Source organism: Aphis gossypii, unplaced genomic scaffold (assembly GCF_020184175.1).
Source record: "Aphis gossypii isolate Hap1 unplaced genomic scaffold, ASM2018417v2 Contig00924, whole genome shotgun sequence".
In the NCBI taxonomy this organism is placed as follows: Eukaryota; Metazoa; Arthropoda; class Insecta; order Hemiptera; family Aphididae; genus Aphis; species Aphis gossypii.
Window position 1 is genome coordinate 1 of NW_026083365.1, and position 21877 is coordinate 21877.

General features: G+C 27.9%; 1 protein-coding gene and 1 pseudogene across 1 annotated transcript; one reads left to right on the forward strand and one right to left on the reverse strand.

Annotated features, from left to right (window-relative positions):
* The first annotated feature begins 3633 nt into the window (after positions 1-3633).
* On the forward strand, positions 3634-4480 carry LOC126555592 (uncharacterized). Its single transcript, XM_050210492.1, has 4 exons — positions 3634-3706; positions 3851-3943; positions 4012-4214; positions 4311-4480. The coding sequence occupies exons 1-4, from the start codon at positions 3653-3655 to the stop codon at positions 4468-4470; spliced, it is 510 nt and encodes a 169-aa protein (XP_050066449.1). The 5' UTR covers positions 3634-3652; the 3' UTR covers positions 4471-4480.
* Positions 4481-4678: 198 nt separating this feature from the next.
* LOC126555591 (death-associated inhibitor of apoptosis 1-like) lies at positions 4679-6192 on the reverse strand (annotated as a pseudogene).
* Positions 6193-21877: the final 15685 nt, after the last annotated feature.

A 21877-nucleotide genomic window follows, 5' to 3' on the forward strand; every position in this document is an offset into this window, starting at 1 on the left:
TTCTGTGATAATATTATAGTCAACTTTTACATAAAATGCATAACTCATAATTTCATGTAAATGTGTGATATAAGTTTTAATAGTTTTAGTGAATTCATTTGTCTGTTTAGGTTTTAAAATACATCAAAGTCAGCATAAATAACAAATGGTATTCTAGAAGTTTTTTATAACTTTTAAAAATATGAATTTATTTTCTTTTCCTTCTTCAAACATTATCGGTCTTCCTAATTTATTCTTACTACACATTTTTTATGTTCAGTTAATCCTGTTTCACCCAAAGTTACTTTTACATGGTTTATTTCCAAAAGTTGTAAAACACCTCTTACAAATAATTAATTTAGAACAATTTTTAGTTTTCTGACTTCTAATAAATCTTGAAAAATCTTTAATATAACAATAATGTGATGTTTATGATTATTGACAAAAATAAATCAAAATGATTTTTTTCTTCTTTATTATTTATAAATAGAGGGAAAATAGTACCTTTATTATTTAAACTATAAACATTAACTGAAACATTATTTAAACGTTCAAATTTTTTTAATTTGATTTATTGGTGTTGGGAAATCAATACATTTAAAATCTAACCCACTCTTTTTTTCAAGAAAATCAAAATATTTTTTGGTTAAATCGTGATTTATTAGAACGCTTATCATATTTGGTTAGTATAGAATATTTAAAACAGTATTTATCTTTATTTTTAACGTTTATAATAGCCTTTTTTTCTAGTATAAATTAGGTAAATCTAAATATGCACCTCCTTTTAATGGATTTACTAAATTGATTCTCAACTGTAACCCATCTATTGAAACAAGTGTCCATCCTGAACTTTAGCAATAAATTCAGATTCTTCAGCTAATTTTTATCAAACTTTATGTTTAACAAACTAGCGAAATCGGATGAATACATGCTAAAACATTCGAAGTTTTAAAAGCCACATCTTGTTTATCATGTGTTATAGGACGTGTGTAAGTAGCGTCAACGTGTAAATTAAATTTGATCGACGTTTTAATACACGATTGTCTTAACTTTAAAATTAACTCATGTAAAATAAGTTAAAAAATAATTTGTAATCTATATAATTTTCACAGTTCTTAATTATGAAAGTTTTTGAACCTTTCTAAATCTTTCTATTTCAATAAGTCCACTTCCAATCGTGTTCATACGCTGTTTTTTGTTATTATATTTCTGTTCATAATGAGACTGAAATAATAAAAAAAAAACACATTAAATTTATATATATATATATAAATGTATGTTTTTTTTTGTTTTACATTTTTAAAAAAAATAATAATAATAAAATTCTTAAATAAACAATGAGTACTTAGTTTTTTTTAAAAAAAAAATCATTTTAATTCAAACTAAAAGATTCTGTTAATAAATTTAGATCATCCAATAATGTACAATAATCGCTATGCAGATGATAAGCTAACGTCTGTTTTCGAAATCTAACATAACCATACAAATCATAATATTTATTAACAAGTAATATTTCATTTCTCAAATTTATTATATTCTCTTTTAAGATTTTTATTTTTTTTATATCTTGTAAAAGTGTTTTAGCTAAGTATTTTTCATATCTAATATTTTAATTTTTCTTTTGATTAAAATTATAGTTTTTCTTTGTTCATGTTTACTTTGTACTTCCTTCTCATCATTATCATCGATTTCTTCATCCAATCGATGAATTTCAATTAAGATATGGTTAAGTAAATCCATTTTCTAAAAAAAACATTTTTTTTTTTTTATGTTTTGGAAAAGCTATTATGAACAAAGTAAACTTCTATATAAGTAGGTGTATAAAAAAAGAAAAAATGGAAAATAGATTAAAGAAATAATATAAATCAGGTTAAAAAAATAGATTTATTTAAACAAATTTATTTATTTATTAATCTTCTAGTTGATTATTTAAAATTGTGGAACGATAACGTATAGGTCTATTACATTTTCACCAATATAATAAGAAAAATTAAACTCATCTAAAACGTTTCTTTTTTCATTTCTTAACCTATCTATTTCAACTAGATCTATTATTTTTTTTTTATATAAATTATTAATTTTTTTATTTAAGCTCTTATGTCATTTTTTTTCTTTCTTCATCTTGATCAACACTTTTTTGGTTTTCTAAAACTTTCAAATGTAATTCTTCAATCAAAGATCGGAGGTAAACGATTTGAGGAGATTCCATTTTATAATTCTGAAATTATAGGTAAATATTTATTCGTTTATTTTTTTATTTTAAATATAAAAAAGGTAATGTAAAAACTATATCTCATTTACACCACATCTAAAAAAAAATAATTTGTACCACTTTCAAGTTTATAATTCACACCAAATAAAATTTAAAAAAGGGGCATTATCTAATCTGTACTTACTAAAATTATAATTTGTAACATTGTTCACATATTAAAATTATAATTAAAAATAAACTTAAAATTAACGTGATGTAAAAAAAAAAAAAAAAAACTAAAATTTATTTATTTATTTAACGCAAATACATGTTATATTTTTGGTACAAATGAACCTATTTGTGGTGTAAATTATGTAAAATACCATTATTAAATGGAATCATTTTTTATATTGGAAATTATAATAGTAAATATTTAATTTAAAGCTAGTTAATAGTAGTAAAGTAATAGTACTTACATTTCTGTTAGCGTGAGATGCTTGAAAAAAATATACTGGCTTCTAGTTGTAGTGAACGGTCTTGGTGAAGATGGTTCAGCACGATTCAACGACAAAGTCCACTTTGTCGTATGTGTAAGAAATTTGAAATTAAAGTTATTTATTCACTGAATATAATAAAAGCAAGCTCGATGTATTGTTAAGTATAGAACAATGTCATCGGTCTATGCGTAAGTGAAGCTTAACTTTGTCTAATTCTTAATACTACCACAACCCATTTTATTAAACTATTTGGGAGTAGTCCCCCAAAAATATACGTACGTGTCACGGTAAACAGAAATTCGACTATACGTTTCTATTTCATATTTTACTATAACCAATTATTTAAATACATATTTTTTTTAAATATATATATATATATATATATATTATATATATATAAACGATTATTAAAACTATGTTCGTAATCCAATTATTTAATATATTAATTTATTATTCTAAATCTAACCAACTAATATCAGCTCAGGGCCACAATAATGAAGTAATGTAATATGTCGGATTTCTACATAGTGTTTTTACTGAACTAGCTGTATGTCTAATTCTTAATACTACCACAACCCATTTTATATTAAACTATTTGGGCGGCGTAGTCTCCAAAATATACGTACGTTTCTATTCATGTTTACTATCACCAATTATTTAATTTTAATCTTACCTTGCTAAATTTACGTACCTTGCTAAATTGTATATAACCTTTCAAATCTGACATTGAAATGTAGAAGTCAATTACATTCTTTTAGATACAAATTGCACTTGTTATTACATTCTATTTTTTCGAATTGAAAAGACGTACCTTTCAAATTTTATTCTAGTTAGTGTTTTAGCTGAACTGATTATTTTAGTCTTAAGAGGAGGAGTAGAAGTGGTTATAATATATAAGAGACTCATCGATACAGTATATTCAGTTACTTCAACAGATTTACAATCTAGACTTTTTTTTTTAATAAAATTAATTTAATTTTGAAAAATGTCCTGCTACTCATTTAAAAGCGATGACGAGGAGTCGGTTGTATTTTCCGAAGTAAGTAAAAAAAAAACATTTATTTTTTTATTTTTTTTTTTATTATAATATAATATATAATTATTTTAATTAAAAGTCATTAAATATTTTATGAAAAATTTATTTTGTAAACCGTCATCAGCTTATCGTCTATTTTAATTATAGGATAATATTGCAACAACATCTCAAAAAAAAGGTACATCGAAAAGGTTAGCTGTAAAACCGGAGAAGAAACCAGTATCGAAAAAGACGAAAAAGGTGAGTTATATAATTTATGACATATTATTACGAAAAAGTAAAAAAATATAATTTAATTATTTTTATAGAGCACTGCTATTTGTTATACAGACAAAATATTAGATTTAATAACAGATCCAACTATACCAACCGATGCAGAGAACACCTTGAATATAAAAAAGGATGATTGTTCATTAACGGTTAAGACACCTGTAGACAATACGGCTGTAGATTACTGGACTATAGCACATTATAAATGTGCTAAAATTGATAAAGTTGCTCTGCAAGATAGGTAACTAATAATAATAATAATAATAATAATAATATATTTTTAACTAAAGTGAAATATTTATAATAAAATTAATTTAACCTAACCTAACTTTTTTAGATGGAAGCATGCTGAATGCTCACTCAAAATATCTTTAACAGGACAGCATCCGGATGATTTAACTACAGCCAAAGAAATGGTGACGCTCATTCAATCTGTTTTCGACAAAATGATGCGACATCCCGCCAAGAAGCTAATCAGACACAAACCAAAAAAATAAACTTATAAAATGTATGTAATAGGATATGGTGTTGGATTAATTTTATTTAATAAAAAAAATTTTTTTATATTTATATTTATTTTTTATTATTTAGATAAAAAAAAATAATAATAATTCATTTATAGGTTAAAATAAAAATAAAACAAAAACAAAAAAAAATAAAAATAAAAATATTGAAAGTTAGTATACAAGTGGTATTAATTTCACATTTTTTTTTTTTTTTTTTACAAGAACGATAAATTAAAATAAATTAAGAAACTTTTTTTATATTACATCACTAAATCTTGTAATATCATGTTCGACAATGAATTAAAATGAAATTGTAATAACTCGTACATAAATGAACAATCTTCACTTTGTATATTGCTGTAGCTGAAATCATAATTTTGAATATATTGATTTGTAAATTCGTTTCGTTGACAAGATGATGGTAACCCATTTACGTCAGACTTAATTAACGTATAAGCTGTATCAAACGTTTTTTGGTATGATTCCAATTTTTTCTGTTTTTCAACAATATACAAGTCAATACAATGTTGTAATTGTTTCAAACGATGAAGATCAATATGAGATAATGTTATATAATTATCATTAGAATATAAAACTATAGTTGATTGGTTTACATTAACAGAGTAGAAAAAATTATCAGCTATCTTAACACGTTTACAACGAGTATGCAAATTTTCGATAATTGTATTAAAATTGTTTTCGCACATTAACTTACACCACTGATCAAGATCTAACGTTACAACTTTTTTAGTTAATTTACATTCTAATAATATAATAATTGAAATTTGCTTATTAACTAGAAGTCCAACGGTTACACTTTTCTTACTAAAAGGACGAATATCGAACACAGATTTTGATACAACGATTGATGGATTCATATTGATAAAATAAAAAAAAACAGTAAACAGTATTTTTTTTCTAGAAATATGAATATGATCACTAGACAGCTTAGCTCAAACTAACAAGTTTTGTTTATCCATACATGTTTTATACTAAACAAATGTAAGGTTACAAAAGAAAAAAAAGAAAAAAAAATGTGAACGTATAGTGTCTAGTTGGATAAACAGTAAAGAGTTATTATACTTACCTACCTAATTCGATAGAACCTGAAACATTTTTTAAAAATCATTAACATATTAAATTTAAATTAGACGCGTTATCCCACTAGGCTATACGTTCACGAGGTATTAAATAAGTTATTAACACATTTAAGTTTATTAAATTCAGATTTTTTTTATTGAAATATAGAAAGTTAAATGAACTAAACAACAGTATCATATGACCTTGATCCACAATCACAATCACAAATATCGATAATCTTACCATATTTTTTTACTACATTTTCAACAAACTGATTTCCTTTTGATAATAATACAAAAACACATTTCGGATTCCATCTTGAATGTTCAATCCATGGATTATCTTCTTTTTCCCAACGATGCAATATAATACCGCAGCAAAAACATTCAACAATATCTTTTTCCCTGAATATATAAAACCGCTTTCAGCTAATGAGTATTTATCTTGAGATGAAGTCAACGGAAATAAATTGAATGTTTTCAATCTTGATATAAATGTAGTGAATTCTGGATATGTAGGATATGCATTGTTTCGTACTAACGAAACAAGTGAACAAAAACTGTTGTTAATTTGTTGAAAATTCATTTTTTATAAAAAAAAAAATAAAAAAAACTTAAATGAATTAAACTTGATTAAAACTAACAGAACCTGATTGAACGATGGTTGAATATTAACTGAACTGTCTGAACTGAAATGAATTCAATAAAACGACTTTTATCTATAATTTATTAAAAAAAAAAAATGAAATTATTGTGTAACCTGAATGTTTAACTTACAAGGGAAATAAATAGTGTTGAAGTGTGTATACACTGTTTAAACTTTATGTGTAACAGGGGAAAAAATAATTGGTTAAAGGCGGAAACTATATCTTAAATTTTAAAAATCTCCGCAGTCAAAAGTGCGCAGAACATACATTATGGTTTTTGAGAATCAGTGTTTTTTACTAGTACAGCGGAGAAAAAAAAGTTTGAGGGGGAAAATCCCCCTTAAAATTTTACAATCTCCGCAGTCAAAAGTGCGCAGAACATACATTATGGTTTTTGAAAATCAGTGTTTTTTTACTGGTACAGCGGAGAAAAAAAAGTTTGAGGGGGAAAATCCACCTAAAAATTTTAAAATCACCGCAGTCTGGTAGAGCGGAGAAAAAAAAGTTTGAGGGGAAAAATCCCCCTTAAAAATTTGCAATCTCCGCAGTCAAAAGTGCGCAGAACATACAAATGTATACTACTTGCACCATTTACTTTGCTTACAACTTGTTTTAAAATTATATCAAAACATACATCTATTATTTCATTTTGTACATCTGCACTAAGATATGATGCGTTTCGAGGAGCATTCTGTAAATGGTTAGTTAACTCTTTATCACCCGCCTCAACTCTAAACTGTAACAAAGCTCGAAAGTTACCATCATTAGTGTTGTGTTGTAGGTATATTGGTCCCGAATCCCTATGACCTCTTAAGACTATTCCTTGACGACCACACAGAATAATAGTTTTAATAATTGGTTGTATTTTCTTGCGATTATGTTGAATTTCCATTTTTAAACTATTATTTATCTGCACATCAATAGAATTTTTGTTTTTGTTGTATACAGATAACAAATTTTCAGTATTCAAAACTGACATTTTATGGTAATTGGTATTTTCATGTTTATTAAACTCTTCAATAGCTTTTTTAAATTTGAAAATGTTCTAAAATAAGTTTTCCTAATTTTTGTTTTTCGCGACCTCCTTCATTTTGATTAAATAACACACAATATTTACAAAACACATCATCTAACATCTTTGAATAACTTAACCAGGACCATCTTGTCAACCAACTTAGTTGAAATTTTCAATTCCGATTCCCGCTTTTAGGAAATTTAATAGAAGTATCAGGTTTCCAAATGGTCATTAGTAGTTCAGCATGTTTATTTGAGTTAATCTACAATACAAGTAATACTAGAAACTTGCATAAAAATAGGCAACTATCTACTAAATAATAGAATATTAAAATAGTAATAGTATTTATGAAGCATATTGTTGATAATAATATAGTTTATATTCCATAATAATAATTAATAAATAATACCAAGAACCCCATTTCAAAGTTTCAAATCATTCATGAAAAACATAGTTTTTAAATGAAAATGTAACATATTGAATAAATCTTTTTTAAAAATCTAATAAAAAAACTCATAGCAAAGCTTATACCTAATAATTATTATAAAAGAAGTGATAATGTGCTACAATGTTGCATACTCTATACAGTGTGACACACTAAGAGGTACCACTAAATATTTCAGAACGATGACCTCGTATAGAAATGGGATTTTCACTAAATGAAATATAGTACCATTGATTATAAATACTATAGAATATACATAGCTCACTGCAATACGAAATACGCTGAGCGGAAATTATTTCCGATAGAGCGCGATATGATATTATTTTTGTCTATAATAAATTATATTATTATATTATTTTCTAATTGTCTGCGGATCGTCGAGCGTCGTCGTCATTACCGACCGCTGTCAGAACATCATCGTCAACCTCCGTTGCGCGTCAACCCGCGACCCGTACTCTTGCACGTGCAATATAATTTTCGCCCTCATAGCGTAACATTCGAATCCAACAAAATTAAAAAAATTGTTAATTATAATCATCTTCGGTTGCTAGCAGCAGCAACTGGATTACAATTTTTGGAGGAATAAAATACTTGTAGGGACATATCCTATGTGAACCGTGAGGGCTTTGCTCCCACACTACCAATAATATACTAACTACATTTTTTGAATAATATAATACAATATTATACAACATATTATTATTTATTAGCTTTTTTTTTATTTTATAATAAACACAAATTTAGAATAACATTTTAATCGAAGTGACATGGTACAATATGTTAGTATAATACAGTTAAAAAAGTACTAGGAAAAAAATGTATGGTATTTTAGGTTTTTTAATTATAAAAATATCTTTAGTTTATTCGCCTGTTGAATTTCTTTATTATGAAGTTTTGATGTAATCCATTTGCATTGTTTATACATTTTGCTGAAAAGTAGCTCTATTATGTACATGTAATAATCTTTGCACGATGAGTTTAAAGTTGAGGTGGTTTTAGTAATTTTGTCGGTAGCATCGTTTATAAGTTGAATGACTATTTTTTTTTCAATTTTTGTCTTCAAATTTTTTTTTTTTTTTAAATAGTAAGGCATATATTTGTTATTTTCAAAAGTATTAATGAAGGCATTTTTAAACCTTTTGTATCAGTAAATATATCATCAAACGTTTTATAAGTTAATAATAATTGGTTTTTATCATTAAGATCTTTTTTGGTGATCAAATTTGCAAAACAATCAATGCACTTAAATTTCTCAAGACATTTATTTGCTAAATATCCTGAGAAATAAACAACGGTACATGTTTCCAGTGAAGTGGGTATGGGCTAGCTACAGTCTAAAGATAACGAACTGGTTTCCGATGAGTTATTAGACAGTAAATCATTTTGTTCGTCATCGAGATCGGTTTCCATCAAATCTGGGTTTGGGCGATCGATTAAAATGTCTTTTAAAACATCAATATTTAAATATTCATCATTATATTCTTTGCAGTTGCATTTCTGAACATTTCATCAGACTGTATGAACAGATGCTTCCGAAACAACATCTAAAAGCGCAAGCAATTTAATTTCTATTATAACCGTTTCTTTGTCTTAGTATTGAAAGTAAATTTTCCAGCGGATCTTGAGTTAACCGATTGGTCATCAAAAAAAATGCAATTTCTGGATATTTTTCAGACATTTCCCCAAGTTCTGACTCGTATAGTTTAAGCAGCGCAGTTGAAGTCCAAACCATCCCTGAAAAGCACGGTGGAGTACTGGTTTTTTTATTTTTATGGTTAATTTTAATAAGATTTTTAAATGTTGAAATTGATTTTTTTAAATTTGAAATAAATTGTGGATTTTTTACACCTAATGGACGTTTATTGGGATTGTTATCAAATAAATTTTTCTATTTCCAGAATCAAATATATCGTTTACTGTAATAAAAAAGTTTGCAGTGTTGATTGCCGTTGAAGATTTTAACTGACCCGTAGCTACACAAGTTTTAATTGTAGCTGCTACTGATCTACTCAACAATTGTATAGCCAACTTACATGACATTTTTTGAAATGCATTTGGCGCGAGATGAACTGGCGTGATTTTTATCATGGACCGTACTTTTGAATTTGTATCAATTTCATATGTTTTTATTCACGTCATTTAATGAAATAATTTCTTCTTCATACTTAAAGTTACCACTTAGAAGGTTGTTTCTGACGCTTTTAATTAGGTGTGGCAAAATTGTGGTAAACGGTTCATTTTCAGAGCCACCTAAAAGTGAAAACATTCGCCTATTTTGAGTACCCTGGTCACAAATAATAGAAGATGGTAAATATCCAAGTTCTAATATTTTCTGTACACATTCTTTAATAATTAATACCAAACTGCCACCTTTTACTCCACTGCCTGTGAAATAGTAGCTTAATGGAATTTTCCAGTTTATATATAATTTACAAATCATAACAACAAGAGCATGTGATCCAGGTTTGCTTGTTTTTCCTAATGACCCAAGATCTTCAAAACCTTCAACTTCGTCTAATGTTTTATTATATTCGATAAGTTTTTTTATAGCCATCTCGTCCAATAAAATCACGCATTTTTGTAATAACGCAAAAATAAAGAAACTAAAAATAAGAATATTAGTTAAGGTAAAAATATTAATATGTGATTAATATTTTCATTTTTATGAAAGTAATTGTTTTGATTTAAGCGAAGTAGTTTAAATAAATTGTATCGGCAATCACAAGGGACACAAGCCTTGAATGATTGCTTCAAATATATTTGTAAGTTATTAGAAATTTATCGATTATTTTAGCCTATGTTTTATCATTCTAAATTTGCGGAATCACCTTCCTCCTGATGGTCGGAGGGTTCTCGAGGTCGAGCTTCGAGAGCGATCAAGTAAACTCTATAATACTATTGTTGTTTAAATATGGATGTTCATGCACCTTACCTTGTCCGCAGCTGTCTATGGTTGCAGTCGACGTAACAAGGATAGAATTTATTAAATTTTTTAGCACTCAAAAAAAAGAAATAACTAAACACTTTAACAAATTTCGTTATAGAAAAAAGAAACAGTAAAGTTGTCGTAGGCAATGTCCTTTGAGTGGTTGTGAGTAAGTCTGCTGTGCTCCTGCACTTGTCTGTCTGGGTGGTGCTCGTGCACTTATATATTTTGGATGTGCTCATGCACTACTCGCTATGGAGGGTGCTCATGCACTGATGAGAGGAGACGATTTAGGCCAGGTCCACCAGAGTCATCGGCGGCCCGATCAAAGGTGTCGGTGTCCCCAAAGAAAATTGTCTTTTTCCCTGGTGAAAGCGACCCTGACCGGACCATCCCCCGTCTCCGGCGGCACATGAAAGAAGTTGCATGTGTTGCGCTGTACCGTTATAATCCCGTACAGTGTCCTGTACGAGACTAGATAATAGGAATCGTTCCAATCACCAGTGACTTGATTTATTGGGGTTATTTTAGATATTATTACATGCGTGCGACAACTCGACCGTTATATATTTTATTAAATGAAAATAACGACTTTACAAAAATCATGATATGTAGAATCGAGCATATCATTACATTTTCTTTCTTTAAATGACATAAGATCAGCATTAAGTTTTAATTGTTCCATGTATTTAAGAGAGAATCCAGTCGAGTATGAAATTGAATTTAACCAGCGGCGTACAGTACTCTCCCCTGGTAAAACTATTTTGTTTCTACGCATATGCTTATAAGTAGATGGTGATTTATAATACAATGACATAGATATATTTTTTTGCTCTAGTCCACAGCTTACGATTTTTGTGCAATACTTGCATTGTAACAAAGCTTTCGAAGATGTCGAAGAATAGGAAAATTTGTCCAACATTTGTTTCATTTGAATTTTTTTTATATTTTTTATTTTTATTTTTCAAATAACGTATTACTGATCTTTTTCTTTTTAACAATCTTTGTAAATTAATATTTCTTGCTAGAAGTTGTTTATTTATCATTTGCATTTTTCTAGGACTTTCTGGTGTGTTTTATATGATTTTGATTTATTTTTCTGTGGACTTGGTAAATCGATTAACCTTGAAACCCAAGATTTTGTGCCTGGGGATGACAAAGGGCTACCAAACATCCCATGGAAAGATTCGGATTTTTATCATTATTTGTTACATATTGTTTCACAGGTGTTAAAACTTAAAATTTATTCGGAGAAGGTGACCAACCAGGTCTTTTTGAAATTTTTTTATCGCCTATATACAACAATATTAAATATATATATATTAAATGGTGGAATAAATAATAAGCTGATAGAATCGATAAATGAACGATCCCAAATGTTTCCAAGGATTAGTATAAAAAAAAACGCTTACAATATTATAACATTATTATTACAACAATTATTTTCCTAGCAATTAAATTCCCTTAAAATTTAAAATTTAAATTGTTATTATGCTAAATTTCAAAAAGTGTGCCTATAAAAATTATTAAAAATAATGCTGTTGTCATTATTTTTTATAAATTTTTTAAATGAAATAAAATAGTGAAAATATTTTCACTCTTTTTGAGTTATTTTTAGGTATTTGAAATTAATTTTTGTTAACTGAGTCAAAATACTTGAAAATACCTTTACACAGTGGCTCATAATTTATTTTTATAGTGATTCAAAAACTATAAAAATACATACGCACAACTTTTTTTATTAGCTTTTGAAGTTCAAACATTCATAAAAAATTCGTCAAAATCATGAATTTTTATAAATTATTTTGTTAAAATTTATAAAAATATTTGTGTAAGTAGCTAAGAGTTTAAAATGTAACACAAGATTCTTCATATGTTTGACTTACAGTTATTATAAAAGAACTTGAATGCAGACCAATTAAAAAAAATATGTATCCTTAGTTTAAATGTTTACAGTATCCAAAATTTACTCGTAAAATAACAATTTACTATCAAATAATTTTAGATTTTTGTTATAGTTATAAATTATTATTAGTCCTAGAAACTTGATACATAATCCAATATTATTTTAAAAACTTAAAATAATGATTTAAGTTTAAAATTACATTATAAAGTATGTGTAGTTATTAGTAGATAATCTAATTACCAGAGTAAATTTCAAGTTGAGTGTCTCCAACCGTCATGTCTGAGAATAATTTTCTTTTTAGTTTTACCGGCGTTTGTATTATTTCAGGTACTATAATATCATCATGAATTGGTGATTCTAAAAACGTATTTATATTATGGCAATATATATACATAATCAATATTTTTAAAAATCTAACATATTAAATTAAATTTCCTTACGATTATTCTTTTTTTTATTGGTATATGGATTTTTTTTTTGGATAGCATTTGGAATTAATGTTAAACGTTTGGCCGATGGGTTCATAAACATATGTTTTTCAAAATGATCTCCACAAATCAAACTTTCTTCAACGATGTTGGGCTTAAAAAAGCCAAATCAATGTTTCCTAGAGTAAAATGAAACAGTTAAAAAGTATTTTTTTCCATTTAGCCCCCCCCCCCACCTTATTTCATTTCATGTTTATTTCTAATAGATCTGCGTCAGTTATAATACCTATATTTTAAGCAATAACTGAAATTAACTGCATTATATAGTATATACTTGCCGGAATTTTCTATCCAAGTTTTTGATGAGTTTTCGTCATTTGGAAAATGATGAAAACTCAATTTTTTAAAGTGCCTACGACTTTTTTTTAAATCAAAATAGTCACATTTGCCACCAGACATTTTATTTCTTATAAAGTATCACAAGTATCACAATAAAATATACATCAACAACACGACTGATCAAATTTAATGGTCGAATGTACACTGTATTGTTGTAGTACACACATACAGACATACAGTTTATAAATCCAAAATAAATAGTTATTCTATTTATACCCAAATTGTTTATTGGGTTTAAATAGAATATAATACGATATGATACTTATAATCAATAACAGAGCTAAAACATAAAAATGCACGAATAAAAACAGACAAATAAAACATATTTTGTCTCTCACAATTAATATGAAATTAAAGTACACACATATATCTATGAATGATAATAATATATTAATATATTATAATACCTAATTCTTAAATTATTTTTCAACCGGCAACCGAGCAATTTTAATGTGTTAACAAATATGTTAATTACTTATTTATTTAAATAGTTAACAATTATTTTAAACAAAATGTTATTATTGACTATTAAGAAGGTATTAAATTCACAACTTTTTGGTGGTAAGTGAATTATACACCACTACACCAGTTCCTATAAAAGATTTATTGTTTTTTTCCTGTGACGTACAAAGGATTAATATCAGCCTCCAATATTAAAAAAAAATAAGTGAGTACCGCTCTGCTGTACATTAGGTGCCGTATGGATCATTATTATATATTATAGGAGTGTTAAATTTGAATCCAATGATAGTTATCATTGTATACGAAAAACGATTCTGAACGAAGATGATTTGTCAGCCTAGGATATAATTTCTAGTGGTGGTGAAAAAAGGTGGTTTATGTTTTAATGGCCTGAATACAACAAAATTTAAGTTCTTTTATAATAATTGTAAGCTAAACTTATAAAAAACCTTGTATTAAATTTTCAACTGTTAGCTACTTATACAAAAATTTTTACGAAATATACCTACGAAATAATTTGCAAATATTCATGGTTTTGACGAATATTTGTCAATATTTGAACTTCAAATGCTAATAAAAAAAAATTGTGCCTATGTATTCTTATAATTTTTTAATCACTATAATAATAACTTATGAGGAACTTTGTATTAAATTTTCAAGTATTTTGATACGGCCAAAAAAATTTTATCAACACTTCAAAAATATTTTTTCAGAAAAATTGAAAATTTCAGTTGTCTATAAATAGCTCAAAAAAAGTCAAACTATTTTGAAATTTAAATCACGTAAAGAAAACGCGAATCTTAATAACTGGTAAAATTTTCAAGTATCTACGACTTATACTTTTTGAATAATAACAAATATCAAAAATCGTTTGAGGCTAAACTGTTATTTAACGCGGTTTTTGTAAAAATTTAAATTTCAAACACTCATAAAAATTTTTTGTCTGAATCCGGTAGAGTTTTTTTTACAGATATTTGAAGAAAAATGTATGGAGAACCTTGTACCAAATTTTCAAAACTTAGTTATAAAAGAAAAAATTTTTATGATTTTTCAACTTCAAAATTACTTGCAAATTTTCGTGTTTTCAACAGATTTCGTAAAAATTTGAACTAAAAACGCTTATAAAAAAAAATTGTGACTAACGATTTTTAATTTTTTTTAGCTACATTAAAAACAACTCATAAGGAACTTTGTATTAAATTTTCAAAACTTTTTGGTCATCCAAAAATTTTTTATCGACACTTTAAAAAAAATTTCTCAAAAAAATCGAAAATTTCAGTGGTCTATAAATAACTCAAAAAAAGTCAAAATTTTTTGAAAATTTAACTATATACGGATACCACTGACATTAACATTTGGTGAAAATTTCAAGTATTTTCAGTGATTAGTTTTTGAATTACAACCATAAAAAAAAATCGATTTGGTCGAAAACTGGTTTTGCGAAAAAATTGCCGTTTTTTCCGTCATTTTTTTTTTGTTTTTCTCGATTTTTTTGAAAACTGTTGGAAAATGTTAACTTTTTACCTCTATAATGCACCAAGGATATTCACTTTTACATCGGAAACCACCCCCATTGTTTGAAATTGGAGCATTATTTCGACTAGTTATGCTGTACACAGACACAAAAACAAAAAAAAAAACACACACCATTGTAAAATCAATACATTCATCACTTCGTTCAGAATCTAAAATAATATACGAAAATGAAGAATTAATAATATTAATATATTATTCATTTTAATAAGACAAATGCTTGCAAAAAAAGCCGCTCAATGCGTAATCACGATCGCGATAATCACAAACAGACGTATAATGGTCATAGGCTCGGGCCACACGATGCGTTTTTTCCGCACGGAAAATATGAATGCGGATATTCCGCAACAGCCGTGTTTGACCACACGATGCGGAATTACCGGATGCGACATTTATTTATATGAAAATATTTTAAATTTAAATACTAATATTGTACTTTAAGTATACCTGATCATTGCCTGCTATAGGTACATAGCACAGTTTAAGTTCTGTTTGCGACCAGTACAGTCGATTTTTTTTTCATTATGAGTGACTACGACTTTTTAAGTATTATTTGTGTCACGGAAGCAGCCGGTGAACTAGATGATTCTACTTCACACGCTGTTAAAACCACAAGAAAGTATTGGGTACATCCACTCAATCAAAAAAGAGATAAAGAGGATTTGCTTAAAAACTTCTATAGTTCAATTCGAAAATATCCTAAAAAATTTTTTGAATATTACCGAATGTCAGTAACTTTTTTTGATGAGTTGTTAGAAACTATGCGTCCTCATTTAACAAAACAGCATACCAACATGAGGAATCCTATTTGCGTTGAGCAAAGACTTACAATTACTATAAGGTAAGAAAAATTTAAAAAAATTATCATATTAAGATATGATGTATCCAAGTTAGAGTCCGAAGAGAAGAGTCGGTGTCTTAAAAACAGACTAAATGAACAGTTGAGAACCATTCATTTTGATAGTATAGGGTCAATTGACGAAAGATGGGAAAAAATGAGAGACTCAATAAAAAAAATAAAGAAGCCATGGTTTAATGAAATATGCGAGAAAGCACTAGTTCAAAGAAAGAGTCTAAGGACCATATGGCTTGGTGATCCTACAAATAAAGACAAAGAAGAACAGAATAAACGATACCAAAAAGAAACACATAACACATTAAGAAGAGAAAAACGGTTGTACCACCTAAAATTGTTAGAAGAAGTGGAAAAAATTTTAGAATAAATAATATACGACAACTATATCAGAAGATAAACACGACAAGAGGGGGATATAAGAAACGAGAGAGGTTTCTAAGAGAAGATGATGGGACGCTAGTGACTGAACAAGGGAAGCTTCTGGAGAAGTGGTCTGGATATTTTGAGAAACTCCTTAATTGTGATGACCCAGTGGAAGAATTTCCAAAATTAAACATAACTACAAACGATAGCGTTTATCCAACACCTTCTAAACAAGAAAATTGCTGTACAAATCAAAAGGCTAAAAAATCATAAATCCCCGGGAGAAGATGGTATTCAAGCAGAAATTCTGAAGAGGATAGATGAAGAAGCGATTTCTAGAATTCACGAAGTAATAGAACTGATTTGGGAAAATGAAAGACTCCCGTAGGATTGGAACACTTCGTTAATATGTCCAATACATAAGAAGAATGACCCTCAAGACTGTAAAAATTATAGAGGTATAGCTCTAATAAATGTAGCCTATAAGATTCTGGCGTATTGTATTCTCGATAGGATAAAACCTCTATCAGAAGGTGTTCTGGGAGAATACCAGGGGGGTTTTAGACCTAACAGATCTACAACAGATCAGATTTTCTGTATTCGCCAAATTGCACAAAAGTCATGGAAATATAACAATGAATTATACATTCTATTTATCGATTTTGAGAAAGCATATGACTCCATCCATAGACCATAGAAGAATTTAACTTCCCAATAAAACTAGTAAACTTGATAAAGGCTAGTCTTGAAAACACTTTGATAAAAATTAAAATTGCGAATGCAGTATCAGCGACAGTTAGAGTATCTACGGGCTTAAGACAAGGAGACGCTCTTTCTTCTGTCCTCTTTAATCTAGTGCTTGAAAAAATTATCAGAGAGCTATATACTATTGACGGGGTTGCGATGGGTAACACGACAATAGGTTTACTAGCATATGCCGATGACTTAGCCCTTTTGGGAAATAATTTAGATACTGTAAAACAGAATTGTAGAAAACTAATAAATGTAGCAGGCAAATGCGGTCTAAAGATCAATGACAAAAAAAAGGAGTGTCATAATTGGAAGAAGAAGTAGAGAATACCGACAACAAGAGTTTATGGAAATAGTTCAACATAAGTTTAAGAGAACGTCACATTTTAAATACCTAGGATCTATAATAACACAAGATAGTGACCTTAAGATGGAGATGGACACTAGGATTCTAATGGGAAATAGGTGCTATTTTGGCCTAGGAAGTATGTTTAGCTCAAAAATCTTGTCGACAAAATTAAAAATACAATTATACATGACCCTGATAAGACCAGTATATGGCTCTGAGACGTGGACACTGAGAAAGGTAGAAGAAACAAGACTTGCGGTGTTTGAACGAAAAATTCTAAGAAGAATCTATGGACCATGTATCGATTCTGACACTGGAGAATGGAGGATATGCCACAATGATGAACTGAAGAACTTATTTCAAAAACCAGATATTATATCCGAAATTAATAGGAGAAGATTAATGTAGGCTGGACATGCCTGGAGAAAAGAGGGCTCTTTCATTAAGGCGGTTATTAAAGAAAATCCGACTGGAAAAATACCGTTAGGAAGACCACGTTTACGGTGGGAGGATCGTATCAAAAAGGAAGTTAAAGCAGTGGAACCAAATACACAGTGGAGAGAAGCTGCAGACTGCAGAGGATAGGGAAAGATGGCGACAAATTTGTTTGCAGGGATAGTCTTGAAGGCCGTAACCCACAAGAAGAAGAAGAAGATCATATTAAGTTCTCTACCTATATAATAATACATTACATCGAAAATATAATATTATATTATACAATAATTGATATAATAATATATTAATTATAGTAATCATAGGTATTTAATAAGCAATCAGTAATTAATTTATTATAATTAGTCATTTGAGGAAGTGGGAAAATAAAAACAACATATAATTTTAATTTATAAGTGATAGCAAATCATTTTCTTTTTATTTAAATTTTAAAACTGAAAAACAACATCTATTTCCTTCACTTGGAATTATAATATAATTTAATATAAAATGCATCGAAGTTGTAGATATTTGTTTGAATATTAATAATAAGACAATACGAGTATGTAAGCAATTACAAATAAAAATAATAAAAATGATAAAAATGATACCTAAAAGTATTACCATGTAGTAAAATACATAATCATATAGGTACTTATAATTTTTAAATAATATATACAACATTTTTACATAACTATACATAACTAATAAAAATAAAAACCACCTTTACCTAGGCACTGTACTAATATAAATAAAATAAAAATTATAAACCATGTTTTAATTGAAATATTAAATACAACTAAATAAAAACTTATTTATTTAACCTCTTCATGCACGAGATTTTTTTTTCTTAAAAATAAAATATTAAAATTCAGAATCATTTATCTTGTTGCTTCTAGATGTTGGGAAAATTAAAAAAAAAATTTTTTTTTAATTTTTTAATTTTTAAATCTTTTTTTTTATTATGTGGTATCATATGATACCTAGGTGCAATATTTCAAGGAAAAAATTTTTTTTTATAGTTTTTATTTTTTAAAAATAATTCTAAACTTGTATATTTAACATTCAAACATAACTATTATAAAATTAGTTAACATTGTTAAAGTATTTTAGAATAATTAATCTATCATTTAAAATGAATTAAAATCTATCAAAATAATTTAAAAAATACAAACTTGAATAGTTTTTTACTGATCACAAATATCAATTACCTGTGCATAATAAAACTATAGATCATAAAATAATGAAAGACAATTCAAAACATATTTTTTCAATTAGGAACATTAGTAAAAATTGTGAATTACCTCTATCCACAATTACACAATAAATAATATAATAAATTGAAATAAAAACAAAACAAAACAAATTTTTTTGATAAAAACAGTCAAAATGATGCACTACTTGTGCAAAGTTATACAATGGGAAATATAATAATAAAAACAAAACAAAACAAACTTTTTGATAAAAACAGTCAAAATGATGCACTACTTGTGCAAAATTATACAATGGGAAATATAATAATAATACTTTTACTATTGTGTATGATATGACTTCATACACTCAGGGCATACAGCACATTCACATTTTTCACATGTGTATCTTGTTCTGGACATACAGATCTCATCACGGCAGCGAGAAGCTTGGCCAGTTTCTTTTTTTAATGGATAATGATCAATATTGTCGTATCTAATTTCCGTTGGAATAGACTTCTTATATTTCCTTTTTATTGGTGAGGTTTTTTGGTCCATAGAGTTAGATTTTCTACCTCTTTTTTTTTGCTTTTTGTAACTCCAACATAGTCCAAACTATTGAACCTTTAAAATTTAACAATAACATATTTCCATCCACACTTTTTCTATACAATATCCAACTGTTCACTATAGCCATGTTAACTAAATGAAAAAAAATTCTAAGATACCACTTTCTATTTTTGAAGCCATGAGGATAGTGAGCTATCATCCTATCCATCATGTCCACTCCTCCCATAAAATAAATATTCTTGAACAGCAAATGGTCGACTGATTTCAATTTTTTTTTTCTTTCCGGTGTAACAGGCGATTTTTACCCCCCTACAAATTTTACCGAGGAGGTAAAAATCGCCTGAGGTAAAAATCGTCTACCGTAACAGGCGATTTTTACCCCCCTACAAATTTTACCGAGGAGGTAAAAATCGCCTGAGGTAAAAATCGTCTACCGTAACAGGCGATTTTTACCCCCCTACAAATTTTACCGAGGAGGTAAAAATCGCCTGAGGTAAAAATCGTCTACCGTAACAGGCGATTTTTACCCCCCTACAAATTTTACCGAGGAGGTAAAAATCGTCTACCGTAACAGGCGATTTTTACCCCCCTACAAATTTTACCGAGGAGGTAAAAATCGTCTGAGGTAAAAATCGCCTAACATAACCGGTGATTTTTACCCACCTATGCATTTTACCGTAGGGAGGTAAAAATCACCTGAGGTAAAAATCGCCTGTTATGTTTCACGATTTTTACCCACCTATAAATTTTACCGAGGAGGTAAAAATCACCTTACATAACGCGCGATTTTTAGTTTTTACCCACCTATGAATTTTAACGTTGGGGGTAAAAACTGCCTGGCGTAATTATATACCTAGGTGCTAACTGACAACCCTATGTAGATTTACTTGAAACAGTGGCTTTATTACCTTTGATGAGAAATGAAATTGAGCATAATTTTAACTTGCCTGATTTCTAAATATGCAATAGATATTATAATAATATTATATCAGCAAATATTGAATATAGCCAATATAGGTTACTGACCAATGACAATATATTTGTTTTAGAAAAAAATACTAAGTTATGAAACTAATTGACAACAGCAATTATTAGACAAAAAGAATAAATATACTAATTGATTATGAAAATAAAAAATGATTATTTAACCACATTTACTCGAAAAATGAGTATCAAATTATTATTATATAAGTATGAAAAGGTCACCTATAGTCAACTCTAAGGGCACTATGATTTCTACATAGGGGCTTCTAACTCTATATTGTATTTAATATATAATAATATACTAGGTACGTACTTACCAGTATAAAGATGAAGAATGAAAGATATATTAATTGTTTAAATTTTCTCACATCATTTTATGCAAAAAAAAAACTGCATTTTTCAAAAGAAATACATTTATATTTCAATATTTTAAAAATTATTATGTTTTTCTTAAAGATTAGATACCGACAGCTAATTAGAAGATGTACGACAGTCACAGCATAGCGTAATACTCAATGAGTCACAGTGACCCATCTGTCAAAGGTAACCGATAACGGCGGTCGGCGATAACCAAAACTTGACAAATTAGTATAGGTATATGTAACTATTGTAACTATATAGGTACATTTCAAATGCGCGTTAACGATATACTACTCAAAGGTTCGTAATAGTTAGACAGGTAGATAGACGATAGACTATTGTTATGTATTGTTATTTGTGACAATACACTATACAGTAAGTAAAGCCATAGTGCCATACCGCGTTAGTATGTATAAAGAACATACCAAAAAATGTTGATAAACATTAAACCCATATTAACTATACTATAGTTAACAGCTAATAACTTCTTGGTAAAAAAAAAAGTAATGCAATGTTAATATCTGATATCTTAGAGATGAGGGAGGAATGGGACAAAAAATAACAATATAGGACTAATTTCAGATTATTATTTTCATTTACGTATTCACCTTCGTTCTGAAGACTTCAACACGATGTTACAAATTTTTAATGTGTATATTTTAATGTAAACATATGTGTTGTGCGTACGATATTTAAATTTTCGA